General features: G+C 48.2%; 1 protein-coding gene across 4 annotated transcripts in view; it reads right to left on the reverse strand.

Annotated features, from left to right (window-relative positions):
* Positions 1-24,138, reverse strand: part of STING1 (stimulator of interferon response cGAMP interactor 1) — a 232,997-nt gene that overhangs the window by 31,065 nt on the left and 177,794 nt on the right. For 2 of the 4 annotated variants that reach the window (XR_010179642.1, XR_010179641.1), the window contains exon 7: positions 2,142-2,729. The exons of 1 other annotated variant lie outside the window; for it this stretch is intronic. Coding sequence is in view for 1 of the 3 variants with exons in the window: in XM_063928284.1 (XP_063784354.1) it covers positions 2,632-2,729 (98 nt within the window). In the remaining 2 variants the exon portion in view is untranslated. Of the gene's footprint in view, positions 1-1,910; positions 2,730-24,138 lie in introns of those variants that run through there. One more of the 4 variants, XM_063928284.1, reaches the window with a different exon arrangement.

The following is a 24,138-nucleotide window of genomic DNA, read 5'->3' on the forward strand; positions in this document are numbered from 1 at the left end:
GTCCTGTTTATACAACATAAGGGTGGGTGGGAGGGCCCAAGGACAATTCCAACTTGCACCTCTTGCATCATGTGCTGTTTGGGGACTAGTTTTTTAAAATGACATCCGGTCTGACACTGCCGTACAAGTCCAGGGCTGCTGCCATATAAGTCCAGTCCAGTGGTGCTATCTTGTCCTGCATCAGTCCAGTGGTGGTGTCTTGTGCTGCCATAAGTCCAGTGGTGGTGTCCTAAGCTGTATATTATTTACTCCAAATAAAAGGGTTATATACATTACTTATATTATTATCCAAATAATTTTTACAGGGTTTGCCCTGTGTGGTGTAGGGGTACGCTCGCCTGTGCTGCATATTATTATAATAGCTCCAAATAAAAAGGTTTTTATTATCCAAATTAATTTTACAGGCTTTGCCGTGTGTGTGTGGTTTAGGGGTACGCTCTCCTGTGCCACCAATATTGTGCGTGTATTACATCTGGGCAAATTCCAGCACGTCCCATGTTGTTTGTTCCGCACACTGGTGTTGCTTAGCTTAGTCATACAGCTACCTCATTGCACCTCTTTTTCTTCTTTGTATCATGTGCTGTTTGGGGCCTAGTTTTTTTAAGTGCCGTCCTGTCTGCCACTGCAGTACCACTCCTAGATGGGACAGGTGTTTGTGCTGCACACTTGTGTCGCTTAGCCATCCAGCGATCTTGGTGCACCTCTTTTTTTCTTTGCATCATGTGCTGTTTGGGGACCAGTTTTTTTTAAGTGCCATCCTGTCTGCCACTGCAGTGCCACTCCTAGATGGGCCAGGTGTTTGTGCCGGACACTTGTGTCGCTTAGCTTAGTCATACAGCTACCTCATTGCACCTCTTTTACTTCTTTGCATGATGTGCTGTTTGGGTCTAGTTTTTTTAAGTGCCATCCTGTCTGCCACTGCAGTGCCACTCCTAGATGGGCCAGGTGTTTTTGCCGCACACTTGTGTCGCTTAGCTTAGTCATCCATCCACCTCGGTGCAACCTTTTGGCCTAAAAACAATATTGTGAGGTGTGAGGTATTCAGAATAGATTGGAAATGAGTGGAAATGAATGTTATTGAGGTTAATAATACCGTAGGATTAAAATTACCCCAAAATTCTGTGATTTTAGCTGTTTTTATGGGTTGTTTTTTTAAATCATCCAGATCCAAAACCAAAACACGAAAAGGTGTTTTTGGCAAAACGAATCCAGATCCAAAACACGAGCATGGAACCAAAACCAAAACCAAAACACAAAACATGAAAAATGCCCGTCACACATCTCTAGTAATTTCCCCCTCTGATCTTTTGGCACAACCCACATATACTATATTAATGAGCAATCTGGCCACATATGTGGATGGCCATTTTGCAGTGATTTTAGTTTTTCCGTGGTCAGACAACAAGATGCCATTGCTTTGCGCTTCCACCTGCACATCTGGATCGGTTGATAATGCTAAACTCTGCACACCTTGGGTTCATTGTGCCACCTGTGTTTACCCGATTAAATCTTCACTTTTTAATTTGCAGGTGGTACAATGGTTGCCAATATGGACTTATTGATCATCCAAATTTACAACATATATATGGGCAGCTTAATAACCCAAACAGAACATTCATACTCCCTGCTATTTCTTGAGCTAAACCTATTTCTAACTATGTAAATGAATACCAATACCAGAGCCCTGCTCACAAGTGCTTCCCTGTGATTCTGTGAGGTCTCCCTTAAGTACTTAACTGTTTACATTATCCTGGATCTGAATTACATATATCTATGTGGGTTTGTGGTAATGTGTGTTTCCTGTCAATAGGGTGTGGATGACAACAGCTCCCTATTGTCCTAGTTGTACATATAATAATATAAATATATCCCTGACACGTGTCAGGGATATAAATGTGTAAGGTCTCAGATTGCTTTTTTAGTAAACAGTATACATTTATTTATCAAAATGCCAATTAATACAATATGCCAATAAAACCAATACATATGTAGGAAATAAAGTATAAAAAAAAAAAAAAAAAACACGGATAAAGAACAGCGCAGCAAACTGTGCAGTCACACATCCACAATATTTCACACAAGCAAGCGCTTTGTTGGGTACTTGCTTCAGAGTCTCCAGACTCCTTTGTGCTGTTTCCTACCTCTGGTTACTTGGCTGAGTTTCTATGGATTCAGAGCTCGAAATGTTGCTTCATAAATTGGTTAACAGCCCTTCTTTGAAAGTTCAGAGGCAGGTGTTTTGCAAGCAGCACCCAGAAGCTGTTCGTTAAAACTCTGGCGTTACTCGCTCTCAATGCAGTGATAGCTGCATGGCTGTCGCTGACTCATGTCAGAGCGTCTGGTGTCCATCTGTTTAGTAAAGTTCCTGCTGTTTGGCTGATTTCTCCTTCAGCTTTGCTGGTCCCGGTGGACATCAGGAGTGTACAGAGATGCTTTCCGGCTCTCCACTTCCTGGTTGTGGGCTCAGAGGTTTCCAAAAGGCTGCAGGATAAGTGTTTGGTTGACGTGGTAAGGGGCATGCTAACGCATTTCTCCCATTGAGGGCTTTGTCATGGGATATGTTTATATTATTATATGAAATCTAGAATACCAAAGAACAACAAATACAGAGAATACCAGTCTTTAATCAACTTAATCCAGATCATATTCCTGAGAGTGTTGTTGCTTTATATGCTTCAATATTTCCTGAGATAGCAAGTGCTCATCATGATGGTCAGACTGGAGGGAATCTGTAATGAAACAATGCACAGGAGCATCATGTTTGCAATAGTTATATAGGGGCAGATTTATTAAGCCTGGTGAAGTGATAAAGTGAAAGGTGATAATGCACCAGCCAATCTTCTCCTAACTTCCGTGTTACATGCTGGGTTTGAAAAATGACAGTTAGGAGCTGATTGGCTGGTGCGTTATCACCTTCCACTTTATCACTTTACCAGGCTTAATAAATCTGACCCATAGTTTCTAAATACAAGAGCAGCATGTGGGTGATATAAAAAGGGTATTGTATAACTTGTCTACAGGTATCATGTCAACAGCCATCAAGTCAACATGAGAATGTGACAATGGTTAAACTGTCGGCATGCAGCATGTCGGCATGCTCAGCCTAACTCTAATCCTCCTGCCTGCAGTGTAACCATAAACATTGGCATCCTGAAACTATTGACATTTCACACATCAACATTGTGAAGCTGTTGACAGTTTGAGGATGTCGACTTGGTGCATATGAACAGTTTGAGCGATGTTGACATTCTGATGTTGACATTGTGGTGTCAACATTATGAACGCCGATATGGTTACTGTCAACCATTCAATCTGAAATGACAGAGGTTCCTAAAAGCTGTCTACAATGTACCCTAATGGTCCAGGATGTACGTATATCCATGCTTGGCCACAGGTGACAATTAGTACCTCAGTCAATTTGATTTAAACATTTGTGCTGAGCCATGGCTGTCTTTAAAAACCTGGACTGTTAGGGTGCCTTGAGGACTGCATTTGGGAACCTCTGTGATACAATTAAATATCAGCACTGTTAGTTTACAATATAAATGCTGAAGAGCAGGGCCGTAACTAGGTGTGGGCAGATGGTGCTTAGAACACAGCGCATTTGCCCTGTGGGCGCACCATCCGCATCCACCAGCCTGTGTGTATGCGCCACTGCCTGCTGTAATGTGTAATAAAAGTGGTGCCCCCGGATCCTTCTCTGCCGGATGCACCACTGTTAATTTACATTGCAGATGGCAGTGCTGAGCAGTCTCTCCCCCTTGTGCTTCCCCGCTGCGGTGCGGTGCCCCTTCAGTGAGATCAGCGTGGTATAGAGGGGAGGTTGGGGCGTGGACACGACACTCTATAGCAGCCTTTTTCAGGTATGACGCCGCTGCCTGCCAGAGATGCCCGTCAGGGAGACCCGCCGCCTTGCCGCCAGAGACACCCTCCACCACATATACGTGCCCGGCTTCCAGCTCTGCAGCGCTGCACTGCCACGACAGCTGGCCTGTGACCTATGGTGACTCATAGGTCACGTACCGCTCGTCGCCTTCCTCACTTCCCGCTGCTCCGTGTTGCATGGTTCCAGTGCACCTCAGTCCTCACTTCTCCCCAGTCCCCATTGAGAGGGAACGATTTCAGGTGTGTGGAATTACTATGGGGAGGGGGGAGTCTGGTGTGTGGAATTACTATGGGGGGGAAGTCTGGTGCGTGGAATTACTATGGGGGGGGGGGGGGGGAGTCTGGTGTGTGGAATTACTATTGGGAGGGTCTGATGTGTGGAATTACTATGGGGGGAGTCTGGTGTGTGGAATTTCTATGGGGGGGTCTTCTGTGTGGAATTACTATGAGGGTCTGGTGTGTGGAATTACTATGGGAGGGCCTGGTTTGTGGGATTACTATGGGGGGTTCTAGTGTGTGGAATTACCAGCGCTGTAACGATGTGTGTGCCAGGTGTGCCTGGCACACAGCGCAGTCGCCCTGTGGGCGCAACGGCCTGCGGCTTGTAATGAGTAAAATTGACTCATTACAAGCCGCCTCTGCTGTGCTGGTTGCACCGCGCTGGAGAAGACTGAGGCAAGGTAGGAGAGCAGCAGCGCCGGAGGCAGGGGAGGAGGAGGAGGGAGGGGGACTGGAGCCGCAGCAGCGCTATGTAATTGGTAGTGGCGCCGCTGCAGCAGTCCCTTTCCTTCCGGATTGGCTGCCCGGCGCTGCTGTGAATGCTGGGATGCGCTTCGCTCATCCCAGCATTCACAGCGGCGGCGGGCAGCCAATGCTCCTACTACTTACCCCCTCCTCCTACTTCCCCCCTGCCCGGGATCTGCCAGCACCGAGGAACCTGACTGCCAGCGGGGAGAGATGGAAAGTATCTATCTATCTATCTATCTATCTATCTATCTATCTATCTCCCTATTCTGTCTGCCGCAATATGTAAAAAGGGGACTCTGTCTGCCGTAATGTGTAAAAAGGGGACGCTATCTGCTGTAATGTGTAAAAAGGGGACTCTGTCTGCCGTAATGTGTAAAGAGGGGACTCTGTCTGCCGTAATGTGTAAAAAAGGGACGCTGTCTGCCGTAATGTGTAAAAATGGGGACGCTGTCTGCCATAATGTGTAAAAAGGAGGATGCTGTCTGCCATTATGTGTAAAAAGGGGGACGCTGACTGCCGTAATGTGTAAAAAGGGGGATGCGGTCTGCCGTAATGTGTAAAAAGGGGTCTCTGTCTGCCGTAATGTGCAAAAAGGGGGACGCTGTCTGCCGTAATGTGTAAAAAGGGGGACGCTGTCTGCCGTAATGTGTAAAAAGGGGGACTGTCTGCCATAATGTCTAAAAGGGGCTCTACCTGGTGTAGTGGCGATACTGTGCAGCGTAATTTGAATAATGGAGACTACTATGCACCGTAGTATGAATTGGTATTATTTTGTGGCCACGCCCCTTCCCCACGAAGCCACACCCCTATATAGTTTACGCGCACTGCCCCTATCTTGCAATGGGGGGGGGGGGGGGGGGGTCGCCAATGCTGTTTCTTGCACACAGCGCTAAAATGCCTAGTTACGGCACTGCTGAAGAAACAGAAGGAGATCTGGTCATGATGCCATGCAATATGCAGCGTAACTGTTTTTATTTCCTAGTGTTCATATTGTGCTGTCTTTCATGGTCTACACCAGGGGTCCTTAACCACAATCCTCAAGTACCACTAGCGGGCCATATTTTTCGGATTTCTGTCTGTGGAACAGGTGGGATTATTACTTAAACACAAAAAAAAGAAAAAAGCAGGTGCACAAGTCAATCGCTAAGAATACTAGAAATCAGAACAATTATAATAAACTCCACAATTAAACATGGAGTAATAATTTTTCTTAATACATTTGGTCAAAGATGTAAGCCCACCTCCGGCAAAGTGAACCTTTATCTGGTGGGTCCCTGACATCCCTAATAGAGATGAGTGGGTTCGGTTCTCAGGGAACCGAACCCTACCGGACTTCACGCTCTGAGCCCGGTTCCGAGTCAGGCTCGGGTTTTCCCGCCTGACTCGGAAACCCGAACGAGGCAAAATGTCATCATCCCGCTGTCAGATTCTCACGGGATTTGGATTCCATATAAGGAGCCGCGCGTTGCGGCCATTTTCACTCCAGTCTCGGAGAGTGTATTGAGAGGACGTGTCCTCAGTGTTCAGTGTCTGTGGGGGCGGGAAAGTGGGGTGGCGAATCTTGTACTGTGTTGTGCTGTCCAGTCCAGTGTAATCAGTGTATTGTGCTGCATCAGTCCAGCCAGTCACAGTGTTGGTGTCCTCTGCTGCAATATGTCCCCAGTGCTGCTGGCTTGCATTTTTGCTGTGTTGTCCTGCATTAGACCAGGGGAAGTCTCTTGTGCATCAGTCCAGTGACCAGTCACAGTGGTGGTGTCCTCTGCTGTTATATATCCAGTGTAGCTGTATAAGTCCCTTTCAGTGGTGCAGTGTTGTCCTGCATTAGACCAGGGGAAGTGTCTTGTGCAGCATCAGTCCAGTGTTGGTGTCCTCTGCTGCTATATGTCCCCAGTGCTGCTGGCTTGCATTTTTGCTTTGTTGTTCTGCATTAGACCAGGGGAAGTCTCTTGTGCATCAGTCCAGTGACCAGTCACAGTGGTGGTGTCCTCTGCTGCCATATATCCATTGTAGCTGTATAAGTCCCTTTCAGTGGTGCTGTGTTGTCCTGCATTAGATCAGGGAAAGTGTCTTGTGCAGCATCAGTCCAGTGACCAGTCACTGTGGTGGTGTCCTCTGCTGCCATATATCCAGTGTAGCTGTATAAGTCCCTTTCAGTGGTGCTGTGTTGTCCTGCATTAGACCAGGGGAAGTGTCTTGTGCAGCATCAGTCCAGTGACCAGTCACAGTGTTGGTTTCCTCTGCTGCTATATGTCCCCAGTGCTGCTGGCTTGCATTTTTGCTGTTTTGTCCTGCATTAGACCAGGGGAAGTTTCTTGTGCATCAGTCCAGTGACCAGTCACAGTGTTGGTTTCCTCTGCTGCTATATGTCCCCAGTGCTGCTGGCTTGCATTTTTGCTGTTTTGTCCTGCATTAGACCAGGGGAAGTGTCTTGTGCAGCATCAGTCCAGTGTTGGTGTCCTCTGCTGCTATATGTCCCCAGTGCTGCTGGCTTGCATTTTTGCTTTGTTGTTCTGCATTAGACCAGGGGAAGTCTCTTGTGCATCAGTCCAGTGACCAGTCACAGTGGTGGTGTCCTCTGCTGCCATATAGCCATTGTAGCTGTATAAGTCCCTTTCAGTGGTGCTGTGTTGTTCTGCATTAGACCAGGGGAAGTCTCTTGTGCAGCATCAGTCCAGTGACCAGTCACAGTGGTGGTGTCCTCTGCTGCCACATATCCAGTGTAGCTGTAAAAGTCCCTTTCAGTGGTGCTGTGTGGTGCTGCATCAGACCAGTGGTAGTGTCCTGTCCATCAGTCATTCCAGTGACGAGGCAGTCACATTGTTATACGCTGCTGCTATATGTCCACTTCTGCCGTATAATAATAATAATGCCAACAACAAGTCCCTTACAGTGTTGTTGTGTTGTACTGCATCAGACCAGTGGTAGTGTCCTGTCCATCAGTCATTCCAGTGACGAGGCAGTCACAGTGGTATACGCTGCTGCTATATGTCCACTGCTACAGTATTATAATAATTATAACAATCACAAGTCTCTTACAGTGTTGTTGTGTTGTGTGTTGCATCAGACCAGTGGTAATGTCCTGTCCATCAGTCATTCCAGTCATTCCTGTGCCGCATATTGGGGGTAATTCTGAGTTGATCGCAGCAGAAAGTTTGTTAGCAATTGGGCAAAACCATGTGCACTGCAGGGGAGGCAGATATTACATTTGCAGAGAGAGTTAGATTTGGGTGGGTTATTTCGTTTCCGTGCAGGGTAAATACTGGCTGCTTTATTTTTACACTGCAATTTAGATTGCAGATTGAACACACCACACCCAAATCTAACTCTCTCTGCACATGTCATATCTGCCTCCCCTGCAGTGCACATGGTTTTGCCCAACTGATAAAAAGTTTTCTGCTGCGATCAACTTGGAAATACCCCCATTGTCTTATATAACTTCCAAAAAGTAATGGAGAACAAAAATTTGGAGGATAAAATAGGGAAAGATCAAGAACCACTTCCTCCTAGTGCTGAAGCTGCTGCCACTAGCTATGACATAGACCAGTGATGGCTAACCTTGACACTCCAGCTGTTAACCTACACATCCCAGCATGCCCTGCATCTGTTTTAGCATGACCAAATAACAAAACTGTAGCAGGGCATTCTGGGATATGTAGTTCAACAACAGCTGGAGTGTCAAGGTTAGCCATCTTTGACATAGACGATGAAATGCCATCAATGTCGTCTGCCAAGGCCGATGCCCAATGTGATAAAAGAGGGCATGTAAAATCCAAAAAGCCAAATTTCAGTAAAAAGACCCAAAAAAAAGAAATTTAAATGGTCTGAGGAGAAACGTAAACTTGCCAATATGCCATTTACGACACGGAGTGGCAAGGAACGGCTGAGGCCCTGGCCTATGTTCATGGCTAGTGGTTCAGCTTCACATGACGATGGAAGCCCTCATCCTCCAGCTAGAAAAATTAAAAGAGTTAAGCTGGAAAGAGCACAGAAAAGAACTGTGCGTTCCGAGATGGTATCACAAATCCCCAAGGAGAGTCCAAGTGTGTCGGCGGTTGCGATGCCTGACCTTCCCAACACTGGACGAGAAGAGGTGGCTCCTTCCACCATTTGCACGCCCCCTGCAAGTGCTGGAAGGAGCACCCACAGTCCAGATCCTGATATTCAAATTGAAGATGTCATTGTTGAAGTACACCAGGATGAGGATATGGGTGTTGCTGGCGCTGTTGAGGAAATTGACAAGGAGGATTCTGATGGTGAGGTGGTTTGTTTAAGTCAGGCACCGGGGGAGACACCTGTTGTCCATGGGATGAAGAAGCCCATTGTGATGCCTGGGCAAACTACCAAAAAAGCCACCTCTTCGGTGTGGAATTATTTCTCCACAAATCCAGACAATAGGTGTCAAGCCATCTGTTGCCTCTGTCAATTTGTAATAAGTAGGGGTAAGGATGGCAACCACCTAGGAACATCCTCCCTTGTACGTCACCTGCTGCGCATTCATCAGAAGTCAGTGTCAAGTTGTGAAACTTTGGGTAGGAGCGTAAGCAGTCCACTTTCACCTAAATCCCTTCATCCTCCTGTACCCAAGCTCCTGCAAGCCACACCACCAACTCTCTCAACGTCAACTTCCTCCTCAGTCAGGAACGTCATTAGTCCTGCAGGCCATGTCACTGGCAAGACTGAGGAGTCCTCTCCTAACCGGGATTCCTCCGGAGGATCCTTGAGTGGTACGCCTGCTGTTGCTGCCGCTGCTGTTGTTGCTGCTGGGAGTCGATCGTCATCCCAGAGGGGAAGTCGGAAGACCACTTGTACTACTTCCAGTAAGCAATTGACTGTCCAACAGTCCTTTGTGAGAAAGATTAAATATGACAGCAGTCATCCTTTTGCAAAGCGGATAACTGAGGCCTTGACAACTATGTTGGTGCTAGACGTGCATCCAGTATCCACCATTAGTTCAGTGGGGCTAAGAGAATTATTTGAGGTACCGTGTCCCCGGTATCAAATCCCATCTAGGTTCCACTTCTCTAGGCAGGCGATACCGAGAATGTACAGAGACGTCAGAAAAAGTGTCACCAGTGTCCTACAAAATGCGGTTGTATCCAGTGTCCACTTAACCACGGACATGTGGACAAGTGGAACAGGGTAGACTAAGGACTATATGACTGTAACAGCCCACTGGGTAGATGTATGGCCTCCCGCAGCAACAGCAGCAGCGGCACCAGTAGCAGCATCTCGCAAACGCCAACTCGTTCCTAGGCAGGCTACGCTATGTATCACCGCTTTCCATAAGAGACACACAGCTGACAACCTCTTACAGAAACTGAGGAACATCATTGCAGAATGGCTTACCCCAATTGGACTCTCCTGGGGATTTGTGATATCGCACAATGCCACCAATATTGTGTGTGCATTACATCTGGGCAAATTCCAGAAAGGCCCATGTTTTGCACATACAATTCATTTGGTGGAGCAGAATTTTTTGAAAAGTGACAGGGGTGTGCAGGAGATGCAGTTGGTGGCCCGAAAAATTGCGGGCCACTTTCGGCATTCAGCCACCGTGTGCCGAAGACTGGAGCACCAGCAAACACGCCTGAACCTGCCCTGCCATCAACTGAAGCAAGAGATGGTAACGAGGTGGAATTCAACACTCTATATGCTTCAGAGGATGGAGGAGCAGCAAAAGGCCATTCAAGCCTATACATTCACCTACGATATAGGAAAAGGAGGGGTAATGCACCTGACTCAAGCGCAGTGGAGAATGATTTCCGTCTTGTGCAAGGTTCTCCAATCCTTCGAACTTGCCACACGTGAAGTCAGTTCAGACACTGCCAGCTTGAGTCAGGTCATTCCCCTCATCTTTTGCAGAAGCAGCTGGAGAAATTGAAGGAGGAGCTAAGACGGAGCAATTCTACAAAGTATGTGGGACTTGTGGATGGAGCCTTTCATTCACTTTGCCAGGATTCAAGGGTTGTCAATCTGTTGAAATCAGAGCACTACATTTTGGCCACCGTGCTCCATCCTAGGTTTAAAGCCTATGTTGTATCTCTCGTTCCGGCAGGCACAAATCTGCAGAGGTGCAAAGACCTGCTGGTGAGTAAATTGTCAACTCAAGCGGAACGTAACCCGTCAGCAGCTTGTCCTTCATTTTCTCCCGCCACTGGGGCTGCAAGGAAAAGGATAAGATTTCCTAGCCCACCCGCTGGCGGTGATGCAGGGAAGTCAGGAGTGAAAGCTGACATCTGGTCCGGACTGAAGGACCTGCCAACGATTACTGACATATCTACTGTCACTGCATATGATTCTGTCACCACTGAAAGAATGGTGGAGGATTATATGAGTGACAGAATCCAAGTAGCATGTCAGACAGTCCGTACGTATACTGGCAGGCAAAAGAGGCAATTTGGATGCCCTTGAAAAAACTGGCTTTATTTTAACTAAGTTGTTCCCCCTCCAGTGTGTACTCCGAAAGAGTGTTTAGTGCAGCCGGTAACCTTGTCAGCGATTAGCGCAGGAGGTTACTTCCACTAAATGTGGAGAAGATGATGTTCATCAAAATGAATTATAAATTCCTCCGGGACGACCTTTTACCAGCAATTGCCTCCAGAAAGTACACAGGGACCTGTGATGGTGGATTCCAGTGGGGACGAATTAATACTCTGTGAGGAGGATGTACACAGTGAAAGGGGTGAGGAATAGGAGGATGAGGATGTGGTCGACATCTTGCCTCTGTAGAGCCAGTTTGAGCAAGGAGAGATTGATTGCTTCTTTTTTGGTGGGGGCCCAAACAAACCACTCATTTCAGCCACAGTCGTGTGGCAGACCCTGTCGCTGAAATGATGGGTTCGTTAAAGTGTGCATGTCCTGTTTATACAAAATAAGGGTGGGTGGGAGAGGCCCAAGGACAATTCTATCTTGCACCTCTTTTACTTCTTTGCATCATGTGCTGTTTAGGGACTAGTTTTTTTAAGTGCCATCCTGTCTGACACTGCAGTGCCACTCCTAGATGGGCCAGGTGTTTGTGCCGCCCACTTGTGTCGCTTAGCTTAGTCATACAGCCACCTCGGTGCAACCTTTTGGCCTAAAAACAATATTGTGAGGTGTGAGGTGTTCAGAATAGACTGGAAATTAGTGTAAATTAATGTTATTGAGGTTAATAATACCGTAGGATCAAAATTACCCCAAATTCTGTGATTTTAGCTGTTTTTTTATGTTTTTTTAGCTGTGATTTTATGTTTTTTTCAAAAATCATCCAGGTCCAAAACCAAAACCAAAACACGAAAGGGTGGTTTTGGCAAAACCAAGCCAAAACCAAAACACGAAAGTGGAATTAGAACCAAAACACAAAACACGAAAAGTGCCAGCCGCACATCTTAATCCCTAATACTGGCATATTATATAAATTTATCTAGGACCTTTTTAGCCAAACATGTACTAAGAAACATTTGGGCAGGTGTATTAACCTGGAGAAGGCATAAGGAAGTGATAAGCCAGTGATATGTGCACGGTGATAAAGGAACCAGCCAATCAGATCCTAACTGTTAATTTACATATTGGAGCCGATTGGCTGGTGCCTTTATCACCTTGCACATATCACTGGTTTATCACTTCCTTATGCCTTCTCCAGGTTAATACATCTGCCCCCTTATTATTATTCTGTTAAATTGTAGCATTTACTACAATTGTTCTGATTATTAGTATTCTATTTTTCTGTGTGTAACTATAAGTCTCAGCATGGTCGCACTTCTTATTATGTTTAAAACTAGGGTGTGCAGTCCAACCTCCCCCCCCCCCCCCCCCTTCCTCTCATTTTCCTCTGTATTTGGGGATAATAACTCACCCAGCAAGACAAATTAACTCACCCTTGCATGATTAAAGATACTCACAACATGACCTGTTGGTGGTAATTGAGAATTAGGGTTGGGAACCTCGGCTCTACGCACATGTACAATGGCACAGGTTCTCAAACTCGGTCCTCAGGACCCCACACAGTGCATTTTTTGCAAGTCTCCTGACAGAATCACAAGTGAAATAATTAGCTCCACCTGTGGACCTTTTAAAATGCGTCAGTGAGTAATTAATACACCTGTGCACTTGCTGGGTTACCTGCAAAACATGCACTGTGTGGGGTCCTGAGGACCGAGTTTGAGAACCACTGTACTATGGTGAGAAATGTGAATCCAAAGCAGTGAACAGAAATATGGCCCAAAGTATGGTCTTCAAATGATTTCAAGTTTATATGCAATTTTTTTACACATCTTTTACAAAACAAAAATCCCCAAAGCCCTAAAACAAATAGCAACACCTAGTTTATTAAGTTTCACTTTTAAGTCATGATTGAAAAATAAGATTTTACTCACCGGTAAATCTATTTCTCGTAGTCCGTAGTGGATGCTGGGGACTCCGTAAGGACCATTGGGAATAGCGGCTCCGCAGGAGACTGGGCACAGCTAAGAAAGATTTAGGACTACCTGGTGTGCACTGGCTCCTCCCACTATGACCCTCCTCCAGACTTCAGTAAGGATACTGTGCCCGGAAGAGCTGACACAATAAGGAAGGATTTTGAATCCCGGGTAAGACTCATACCAGCCACACCAATCACACCGTACAACTCGTGATAATATACCCAGTTAACAGTATGAACACAACAGAGCCTCTCAAAGGATGGCTCAACAATAACCCTTGTGGTTAACAATAACTATATACAAGTATTGCAGACAGTCCGCACTTGGGACGGGCGCCCAGCATCCACTACGGACTACGAGAAATAGATTTACCGGTGAGTAAAATCTTATTTTCTCTGACGTCCTAGTGGATGCTGGGGACTCCGTAAGGACCATGGGGATTATACCAAAGCTCCCAAACGGGCGGGAGAGTGCGGATGACTCTGCAGCACCGAATGAGAGAACTCAAGGTCCTCCTCAGCCAGGGTATCAAATTTGTAGAATTTTGCAAACGTGTTTGCCCCTGACCAAGTAGCAGCTCGGCAAAGTTGCAAAGCCGAGACCCCTCGGGCAGCCGCCCAAGAAGAGCCCACTTTCCTCGTGGAATGGGCTTTTACAGATTTAGGCTGCGGCAGGCCAGCCACCGAATGCGCAAGCTGAATTGTGCTACAAATCCAGCGAGCAATAGTCTGCTTTGAAGCAGGAGCACCCATCTTGTTTGGTGCATACAGGATAAATAGCGAGTCAGTCTTCCTGACTCCAGCCGTCCTGGAAACATAAATTTTCAAGGCCCTGACTACGTCCAGTAACTTGGAGTCCTCCAAGTCCCTAGTAGCCGCAGGCACCACGATAGGTTGGTTCAAGTGAAAAGCTGATACCACCTTAGGAAGAAACTGGGGACGAGTCCTCAATTCTGCCCTATCCATATGGAAAATCAAATAGGGGCTTTTACATGACAAAGCCGCCAATTTTGACACACACCTTGCCGAAGCCAAGGCCAAAAGCATGACCACTTTCCACGTGAGATATTTTAAATCCACGGTTTTGAGTGGCTCAAACCAATGTGACTTTAGGAAACCCAACACCACGTTGAGGTCCCACGGTGCCACTGGAGGCACAAAAGGAGGCTGAATATGCAGCACTCCCTTGACAAATGTCTGAACTTCAGGCAGTGAAGCCAGTTCTTTTTGGAAGAAAATCGACAGAGCCGAAATCTGGACCTTAATGGAACCCAGTTTTAGGCCCATAGTCACCCCTGACTGTAGGAAGTGCAGAAATCGACCTAGCTGGAATTCCTCCGTTGGGGCCTTCCTGGCCTCACACCACGCAACATATTTTCGCCATATGCGGTGATAATGTTGTACGGTTACATCTTTTCTAGCTTTAATAAGCGTAGGAATGACTTCCTCCGGAATACCCTTTTCTTTTAGGATCCGGTGTTCAACCGCCATGCCGTTAAACGCAGCCGCGGTAAGTCTTGGAACAGACAGGGCCCCTGCAGCAGCAGGTCCTGTCTGAGCGGCAGAGGCCATGGGTCCTCTGAGATTAATTCTTGAAGTTCCGAGTACCAAGACCTTCTTGGCCAATCTGGAACAATGAGAATAGTTCTTACTCCTCTTTTCTTTATTATCCTCAGTACCTTGGGTATGAGAGGAAGAGGAGGGAACACATAAACCGACCGGTACACCCACGGTGTCACTAGAGCGTCCACAGCTATCGCCTGAGGGTCTCTTGACCTGGCGCAATATTTTTCTAGCTTTTTGTTTAAGCGGGACGCCATCATGTCCACCTGTGGCTTTTCCCAACGGTTTACAATCAGTTGGAAGACTTCTGGATGAAGTCCCCACTCTCCCGGGTGGAGGTCGTGCCTGCTGAGGAAGTCTGCTTCCCAGTTGTCCACTCCCGGAATGAACACTGCTGACAGTGCTAACACGTGATTTTCCGCCCATCGGAGAATCCTTGTGGCTTCTGCCATCGCCGTCCTGCTTCTTGTGCCGCCCTGTCGATTTACATGGGCGACTGCCGTGATGTTGTCTGACTGGATCAGAACCGGCTGGTTTTGAAGCAGGGGCTTTGCTTGACTTAGGGCATTGTAAATGGCCCTCAGTTCCAGAACATTTATGTGTAGGGAAGTCTCCTGACTTGACCAAAGTCCTTGGAAGTTTCTTCCCCATGTGACTGCACCCCAGCCCCGAAGGCTGGCATCCGTGGTCACCAGGACCCAGTCCTGTATGCCGAATCTGTGGCCCTCTCTGAGATGAGCACTCTGCAGCCACCACAGCAGAGACACCCTGGTCCTTGGAGACAGGGTTATCAACCGATGCATTTGAAGATGCGATCCGGACCATTGGTCCAACAGGTCCCACTGAAAGGTTCTGGCATGGAACCTGCCGAATGGAATCGCTTCGTAGGAAGCTACCATCTTTCCCAGGACTCGCGTGCAATGATGCACCGACACCTGTTTTGGTTTCAGGAGGCCTCTCACTAGAGATGACAGCTCCTTGGCTTTCTCCTCTGGGAGAAACACTTTTTTCTGGACTGTGTCCAGAATCATCCCCAGGAACAGTAGACGTGTCGCCGGAACCAGCTGAGACTTTGGAATATTCAGAATCCAACCGTGCTGGTGTAGCACCTCCTGAGATAATGCTACGCCAACCAACAACTGCTCTCTGGACCTCGCCCTTATCAGGAGATCGTCCAAGTATGGGATAATTAAAACTCCCTTTTTTCGAAGGAGTATCATCATTTCGGCCATTACCTTGGTAAATACCCTCGGTGCCGTGGACAGGCCGAACGGCAACGTCTGGAATTGGTAATGACAATCCTGTACCACAAATCTGAGGTACTCCTGGTGAGGATGGTAAATGGGGACATGCAGGTAAGCATCCTTGATGTCCAGAGATACCATGTAATCTCCCTCTTCCAGGCTTGCAATAACCGCCCTGAGCGATTCCATCTTGAACTTGAATTTTCTTAAATATGTGTTCAAGGATTTCAAATTTAAAATGGGTCTCACCGAACTGTCCGGTTTCGGTACCACAAACATTGTGGAATAGTAACCCCGTCCTTGTTGAAGTAGGGGCACCTTGACTATCACCTGCTGGGAATACAGCTTGTGAATTGCCTCTAACACAGCCTCCCTTTCTGAAGGAGTCGTTGGTAAGGCAGATTTGAGGAAACGGCGGGGGGGGGGGATGTCTCGAATTCCAGCCTGTACCCCTGAGATACCACTTGAAGGATCCAGGAATCTACCTGTGAGCGAGCCCACTGATTGCTGAAGTTTTTGAGACGGCCCCCCACCGTACCTGGCTCCGCCTGCTGAGCCCCAGCGTCATGCGGCAGACTTAGCAGAAGAAGCGGGGGAGGACTTTTGTTCCTGGGAAGTGGCTGTATGCTGCAGCTTTTTTCCCCTACCTCTGCCTCTGGGCAGTGGCGTAACTAGAAATTTTTCTCCCCCAAGCCAAAAAATTCTTCGGCGCCACCCCACCCCCCCCCTTCATGCTCCATAATTGGGAGCAAGAAAGGGATAAATATGCGCGCGCCCTCGGCGCGCGCGCCAAAAAAAGGGGCGTGGTTTTGTTGGAGTGGGCGTGGTTTCACACAAAGGGGCGTGGCATTGCAGGAAAAGACTACCTTATACCCCAGTTTTGCAACCTGCACGCCCATACGTTGGCCACCACAGGAAAGAAAAATAATCCTGATTCATGCCTCTTACATTATTTGTCATTTTTCCTCCTTATAGTAATGCCCAGTATACATTATGCCACATACTGCAATGGCCCTTAGACATTATGCCGCACACAATAATGCACGACACAATATGCACACACTAATGCCCCCGACACATTATGCCACACACCGTAATGTCTGTGACACATTATGCCACACACCGTAATGCCTGTGACACATTATGACAGGAATCGCAATGCCCGTTATACATTATGCTACACACTGCAATGCCCTTGATACATTATAGCACATACAATGTCTGTGACACATTATGACACACACCGTAATGTCCGTGATACATTATGCCACACACTGCAATGCCCGATACATTATAGCACATACAATGCCTGTGACACATTATGCCACACACTGCTATGACCTTGAGACATTATACCACAATGCCCGTGATATAGTATACCATACACCGTAATGCCTGTGACACATACCGCAATGCCCTGCCCGTTATACCCTATGCCACACATCGCAATGCCCGTTATGTATTATGCCACACTGCAATGACCCTGAGACATTATACCACATACCACAATGCCCGTGATATAGTATACCACACACCGTAATGCCTGACACATTATGACACACACCGCAATGTCCGTGATACATTATGCCACACACTGCAATGACCCTGAGACATTATACCACATATCACAATGCCCGCGATATAGTATACCATACACCGTAATGCCTGTGACACATTATGACACACACCGCAATGTCCGTGATACATTATGCCACACACCGTAATGCCCATTACACATTAAGTCCTACAGTAAGGCTTCTAATTACTTTTCAATTACCTGCTCGTTGTCAGGGGTTTCATGCACTGGGTGTCATGCTCGTTGCTAGGAGGTAGTCCTTGTTGCTAGAGCTGTGCTCCCAGTGCCACATATGTCCCCAGTGTACTTACATGCCCCAGTGCCAAATATAGTCGCCCCCCCATGTGCCAGGTACACATATACCCCCCCAGTGCCACATATATCCCCAGTGCCAGATATTCCCCCCAGTGCCACATATGCCCCCAGTGCCAGATATGCCCCCAGTGCCATATATTCCTCCCCAGTGCCAAATATGCCCCCAGTGCCAGATATTCCCCCCGTGCCATATATGAGCCCAGTGCCAGATATTCCCCCCCAGTGCCAGATATTCCCCCCGTGCCATATATGCCCCCAGTGCCAGATATCCCCCCCAGTGCCATATATGCCCCCAGTGCCAGATATTCCCCCCCAGTGCCAGATATCCCCCCCCCCCCAGTGCCAGATATTCCCCCCAGTGCCATATATGCCCCAGTGCCAGATATCCCCCCCCCAGTGCCAGATATTCCCCCCCCAGTGCCATATATGCCCCAGTGCCAGATATCCCCCCCCCAGTGCCATATATGCCCCCAGTGCCAGATATTCCCCCCAGTGCCATATATGCCCCCCGTGCCATATATGCCCCCAGTGCCAGATATCCCCCCCAGTGCCATATATGCCCCCAGTGCCAGATATTCCCCCCCAGTGCCAGATATGCCCCCAGTGCCAGATATTTCCCCCAGTTCCAGAAATGCCCCAGTGCCAGATATTCCTCCCCCCCCCCCCGTGCCATATATGCCCCCAGTGCCAGATATTTCCCCCAGTTCCAGAAATGCCCCAGTGCCAGATATTCCTCCCCCCCCCCGTGCCATATATGCCCCCAGTGCCAGATATTCCCCCCCCCCCCCTTTGCCGTTGCTTTTTGGAGGGACACGGAGGGCACACAGCTCGTCTCTCCTGTGTCCCTCCTGCTGCATCATCTCCGGCGGCCGTGGGTCTAATAGGGGGAAGTGCCGGTTCGTGAGCCAAATAGAGCTCACGGACGGCACTTCCCCCTATTAGACCCGCGGCCGCCGGAGATGATGCAGCAGGAGGGACACAGGGAGGCGCGCTGTCCCTCCGTGTCCCTCCAACAAGCGGCGGAGGGAAGGAGACTGCAGACTGACATGCGGACGCTCGTCCGCATGTCAGTCTGCTGTAAATCAGTGGCGCCCCCGCAGCCCCTCGCCCCCAAGCCACCGCGAGGACTGCGGGGGCAGTAGTTACGCCACTGCCTCTGGGCAGAAAGGACGCGCCTCTACCCCGTCTACTCTTTTGGGGGCGAAAGGACTGCACCTGATAATACGGTGCTCTCTTTGGTTGTGAGGGGACATGTGGCAAAAATGCTGACTTCCCAGCTGTTGCTGTGGACACTAAGTCTGAAAGACCATCCCCGAACAACTCCTCACCCTTATAAGGCAAAACTTCCATGTGCCTTTTAGAATCTGCATCACTTGTCCACTGCCGGGTCCATAACCCTCTCCTGGCACAAATGGACAGTGCACTTATTTTTGATGCCAGCCTGCAAATATCCCTCTGTGCATCTCTTATGTAAAAAACAGCGTCTTTAATATGCTCTACGTTTAGCAATATAGTGTCCCTGTCTAGGGTGTCAATGTTTTCTGACAGGGAGTCTGACCATGCAGCTGCAGCACTGCACATCCATGCTGAGGCAATAGCTGGTCTCAGTATAATACTAGTGTGTGTATATATAGCTTTCTAGGGAGCCTCCTGCTTTCTGTCAGCAGGTTCCTTTAGGGCGGCCGTATCCTGGGACGGCAGTGCCACCTTTTTTGATAAGCGCGTATGTGCTTTATCCACCCTAGGGGGTGTTTCCCAACGTGACCTATCCTCTGGCGGGAAAGGGTACGCCATTAGTAATTTTTTTGAAATTACCAATTTTTTATCGGGGGAAGCCCACGCTAGTTCACACACTTCATTCAATTCTTCAGAAGGGGGAAAAACTACTGGTAGTTTTTTCTCCCCAAACATAATACCCTTTTTTGTGGTACCTGGGGTCACCTCAGAAATGTGTAAAACATTTTTCATTGCCTCAATCATATAACGAGTGGCCCTATTGGACATTACATTAGTCTCTTCGTCGTCGACACTGGTATCAGTAACCGTGTCGACATCTGTGTCTGCCATCTGAGGTAGCGGGCGTTTTAGAGCCCCTGATGACTTTTGAGACGTCTGGGCAGGCACGGGCTGAGAAGCCGGCTGCCCCGCATTTGGCATGTCGTCAAATTTTTTATGTAAGGAGTCGACACTTTCGCGTAATTCCTTCCACAAGTCCATCCACTCCGGTGTCTGCCCCGCAGGGGGTGACAACACATTTATAGGCACCTGCTCCTCCTCCACATAAGTCTCCTCATCAAACATGTCGACACAGCCGTACCGACACACCGCACACACACAGGGAATGCTCTGACAGAAGACAGGACCCCACAAAGCCCTTTGGGGAGACAGAGAGAGAGTATGCCAGCACACACCAGAGCGCTATATAAATCAGGGATTAACTAAATTATATCCCCTTAAAGCTGCTATATGTATATTGCGCCTAATTTTAGTGCCCCCCCTCTCCTTTTTACCCTCTTCTGTAGTGTAGACTGCAGGGGAGAGCCAGGGAGCTTCCTTCCAGTGGAGCTGTGAGGGAGAAATGGCGCCAGTGTGCTGAGGGAGATAGCTCCGCCCCTTTTTCGGCGGACTTTTCTCCCGCTTTTTTATGGATTCTGGCAGGGGTATTTATCACATATATAGCCTCTGGGGCTATATATTGTGATATATTTGCCAGCCAAGGTGTATTTATTGCTTCTCAGGGCGCCCCCCCCCCCCCCCCAGCGCCCTGCACCCTCAGTGACCGGAGTGTGAAGTGTGTATGAGGAGCAATGGCGCACAGCTGCAGTGCTGTGCGCTACCTTGGTGAAGACTGATGTCTTCTGCCGCCGATTTTCCGGATTCTTCTTGCTTCTGGCTCTGTAAGGGGGCCGGCGGCGCGGCTCCGGGACCGAACACCAATGGCCGGTTCCATGCGGTCGATCCCTCTGGAGCTAATGGTGTCCAGTAGCCTAAGAAGCCCAAGCTACCACCAGTTAGGTAGGTTTGCTTCTTCTCCCCTTAGTCCCTCGCTGCAGTGAGTCTGTTGCCAGCAGATCTCACTGTAAAATAAAAAACCTAAAATATACTTTCTCTCTAGGAGCTCAGGAGAGCCCCTAGTGTGCATCCAGCTCAGCCGGGCACAGGATTCTAACTGAAGTCTGGAGGAGGGTCATAGTGGGAGGAGCCAGTGCACACCAGGTAGTCCTAAATCTTTCTTAGCTGTGCCCAGTCTCCTGCGGAGCCGCTATTCCCCATGGTCCTTACGGAGTCCCCAGCATCCACTAGGACGTCAGAGAAAATGTATTATATTTTGCAATATTGAAAAATACCTGTTTAACATAAATGGTTATAGTAAACTTGAAATTGCATTAATGCAGAGGTCCCCAAACGGTTCCTCAAGGCTGTATTAAGGTACGGCTATTTTTTCTTTGTGAACAAAGGGTAGCAAGCACTTTTGAGCGAATAGGGGTGCGAATTGGCTGGGTGAAAGGTGCGAGTTGGGCTGTCATTGACAGCATATAAATGCCGTGGCAATGGCAACTTGCAGCTTTAACCAGCATTTGAATACCTCCTCTGGGAATCAGGTTCCACACTGTGCACTTAAATTATACAGTATACATATGTTACCTTATACTGCACATGACTATGGTGTATTCTTTACAATGCATTGCTGTTATTCATCTGGTACATTATCATGCATGCACTAGCAGTATTTACTACAGTTTATATATTTATCAAGGGGCCCAGACCATTCACTCTCTAATGGTTAGCCAAACCTTTATGGCGGCCGGCCACACCCACTCTGGAGGCTGGCCACACCCCTAAACACGGGCCCCTAACACTGGATTCTCCCAGTGGGCCCTTCACTCCCCAGTCCAACATTGACTGTACTGTTCAGGGGGAATAGGAGTTCCCTATACATGAAAGCTCCAGCTATTAGAGAGGAGTCACTGTGAGAGCAGTATGGCTAAAGGATCCATTCCTGTAGAAGAGGATTGGGCTACAGCAAGAGTACACAGCTGCGTGTTAAAACTCTAGCTACATTTAATGTGTCTGTATACCTCTCACCCATGTGTAGTAGAAGGATAGCAAATAGAGCAAGATATGTGTGTGACTCTCTGTATTGCTGGCTCTTAGGGAGTAGATTGTGTGTAAATTATTCTGTATATTGGGCCTAATTCAGTAAGGATTGCAGATTAGCAGAATTTGCAATTCTTTGGATCGCATGGTGGGGGACGCCCATCGCTGGGCAAGGCCGCCCAGCATGCTGACTGCCGCCTCTCCCCGTTCAACAAGCAGAAATTGCGAACGCATCACAATTTCTGCTTGTTAGCAGAAACTAAGGAGTCCATCCGCCATGTTCTCGAACGTGGCAGCTGCGTGTGACATCACACAGCTGCCGTGATCACGTCCCCGACATGCCCCTGTTCGCGCCATACTGCCCCCATTTGTCCGCCTCTACCCCCACAACTCCTCCCTGGCAACGGAGCATTGCCCGCCCCCCCCCCCCCCCCCCCCGCCCCATGACCCCCTCTGCCTGATTGACATTTTTCTGTGGCCCCCCACAGGAAATGAGTGCGAATATGCAGGACGGGCGCTACTCATGCGCCCACATCTTTTTCTCATTATTTGAGCTGCGATCCAACCTGAATTAGGCCCATTGTCTTGTGCGCAGAGAGGCAGATTGTAGTAGCACATAAGTAAGGACTAATGTACAGTACTTGCGTAGGGTGTGTCCTCCATTAAAGCAGTGAGAGCGGTGTGTGAAGCTATGGAACTACAAGCATCAGCCAGCAAAGGGTCAGGTGACCTGAATGTGTGAAGTGCAAACTGTGCTTTTGTAACTGTTCTCTAAGATTGTGCTGGTGAAGAAATGGAGTGTAATGTAAGATTGTCATATAACAGCTGCATACCAAGGGGTATATTTACTAAGCTCCCGATTTTGACCGATTTGGTGTTTTTTCTTCAAAGTGTCATCTCGGGAATTTACTAAGCACAAATCTCGGCAGTGATGAGGGCATTCGTATTTTTTTTTGTAGTCCAAGAAAAAAAATACGGATGAATACACCATCGGTCAAATACGCCTGTTATTTGATAGAACTCGGTAATTTACTAAAATTTGTATTTCACAAACACTGCCGGCAATAGCCAAACACTGCCGTGAATAAATACTAATCGGAAAAAAAAAGCAGATTTAAAATAGACCTGCTTTTTTTTACCGTGTTCTGATAGGCATGCACGGATCCGTGAGATCCGTGCATGTTTATCAGTGGGAAGGCGTGGGAAAGTGTTAATTTTAATAAAATAAAATGCGTGGGGTCCCGCCTCCTAAGCAAAACCAGCCTCGGGCTCTTTGAGCCGGTCCTGGTTGACAAAATATGGGGGGAAAAATGACAGAGGTTACCCCATATTTCATAAACCAGCACCGGGCTCTGCGCCTGGTCCTGGTTCCAAAAATACGGGGGACAAAAAGCGTAGGGGTCCCCCGTATTTTTTAAACCAGCACCGGGCTCCACTAGCCAGATACATAATGCCACAGCCGGGGGACACTTTTATACTGGTCCTGGTGGCCCTGGCATTACATACCCAACTAGTCACCCCTGGCCGGGGTACCCTGGAGGAGTGGGAACCCCTTAAATCAAGGGGTCCCCCCCTCCAGCCACCCAAGGGCCAGGGGTAAAGCCCAAGGCTGTCCCCCCCCCCCCCCATCCAAGGGCGGCGGATGGGGGGCTGATAGCCTTTTGAAAAAAATGTGAATATCGTTTTTAGTAGCAGTACTACAAGTCCCAGCAAGCCTCCCCCACAAGCTGGTACTTGGAGAACCACAAGTACCAGCATGCGGTGGAAAACCGGGCCCGCTGGTACCTGTAGTACTACTACTAAAAAAATACCCCCAAAAAAACAGGACACACACACCGTGACGGTATAAGTTTATTACATACATGCACACCTCCAAACATACCTATGTTCACACGAGGCTCGGTCTTCTTGTCCATGTAGAATCCTAGTGGTACCTGTTGAAAAAATTATACTCACAGAATCCAGGGAATCTTGTATTCTTTGTATAATCCACGTACTTGGCAAAACAAAAAAATGGAAACCCGACCACGCACTGAAAGGGGCCCTCTTCTGCCAATCAGGGAGCGCCCAATGGTGGGAACTTTGCGGTCAGCGGTGAGGTTACTTTCGGTCAACCGCTGACCGCAAAGTTCCCACTATTGGATACAATGGAGCGCATAGGCGCTACATTGTATCACTGCCGTGTGCTGCCTGACAGACACTACAGGAGCACACAGCCAATCAGGAGGGTGCCACGACGTGGCGCTCCCTGATTGGCAGAAGGGACCCTCTTTGACAGGAGTCAGGGGGGGTCCTGGCAGTCGGGGAAAGGG

Source organism: Pseudophryne corroboree, chromosome 6 (genome assembly GCF_028390025.1).
Source record: "Pseudophryne corroboree isolate aPseCor3 chromosome 6, aPseCor3.hap2, whole genome shotgun sequence".
NCBI classification, from domain to species: domain Eukaryota; kingdom Metazoa; phylum Chordata; class Amphibia; order Anura; family Myobatrachidae; genus Pseudophryne; species Pseudophryne corroboree.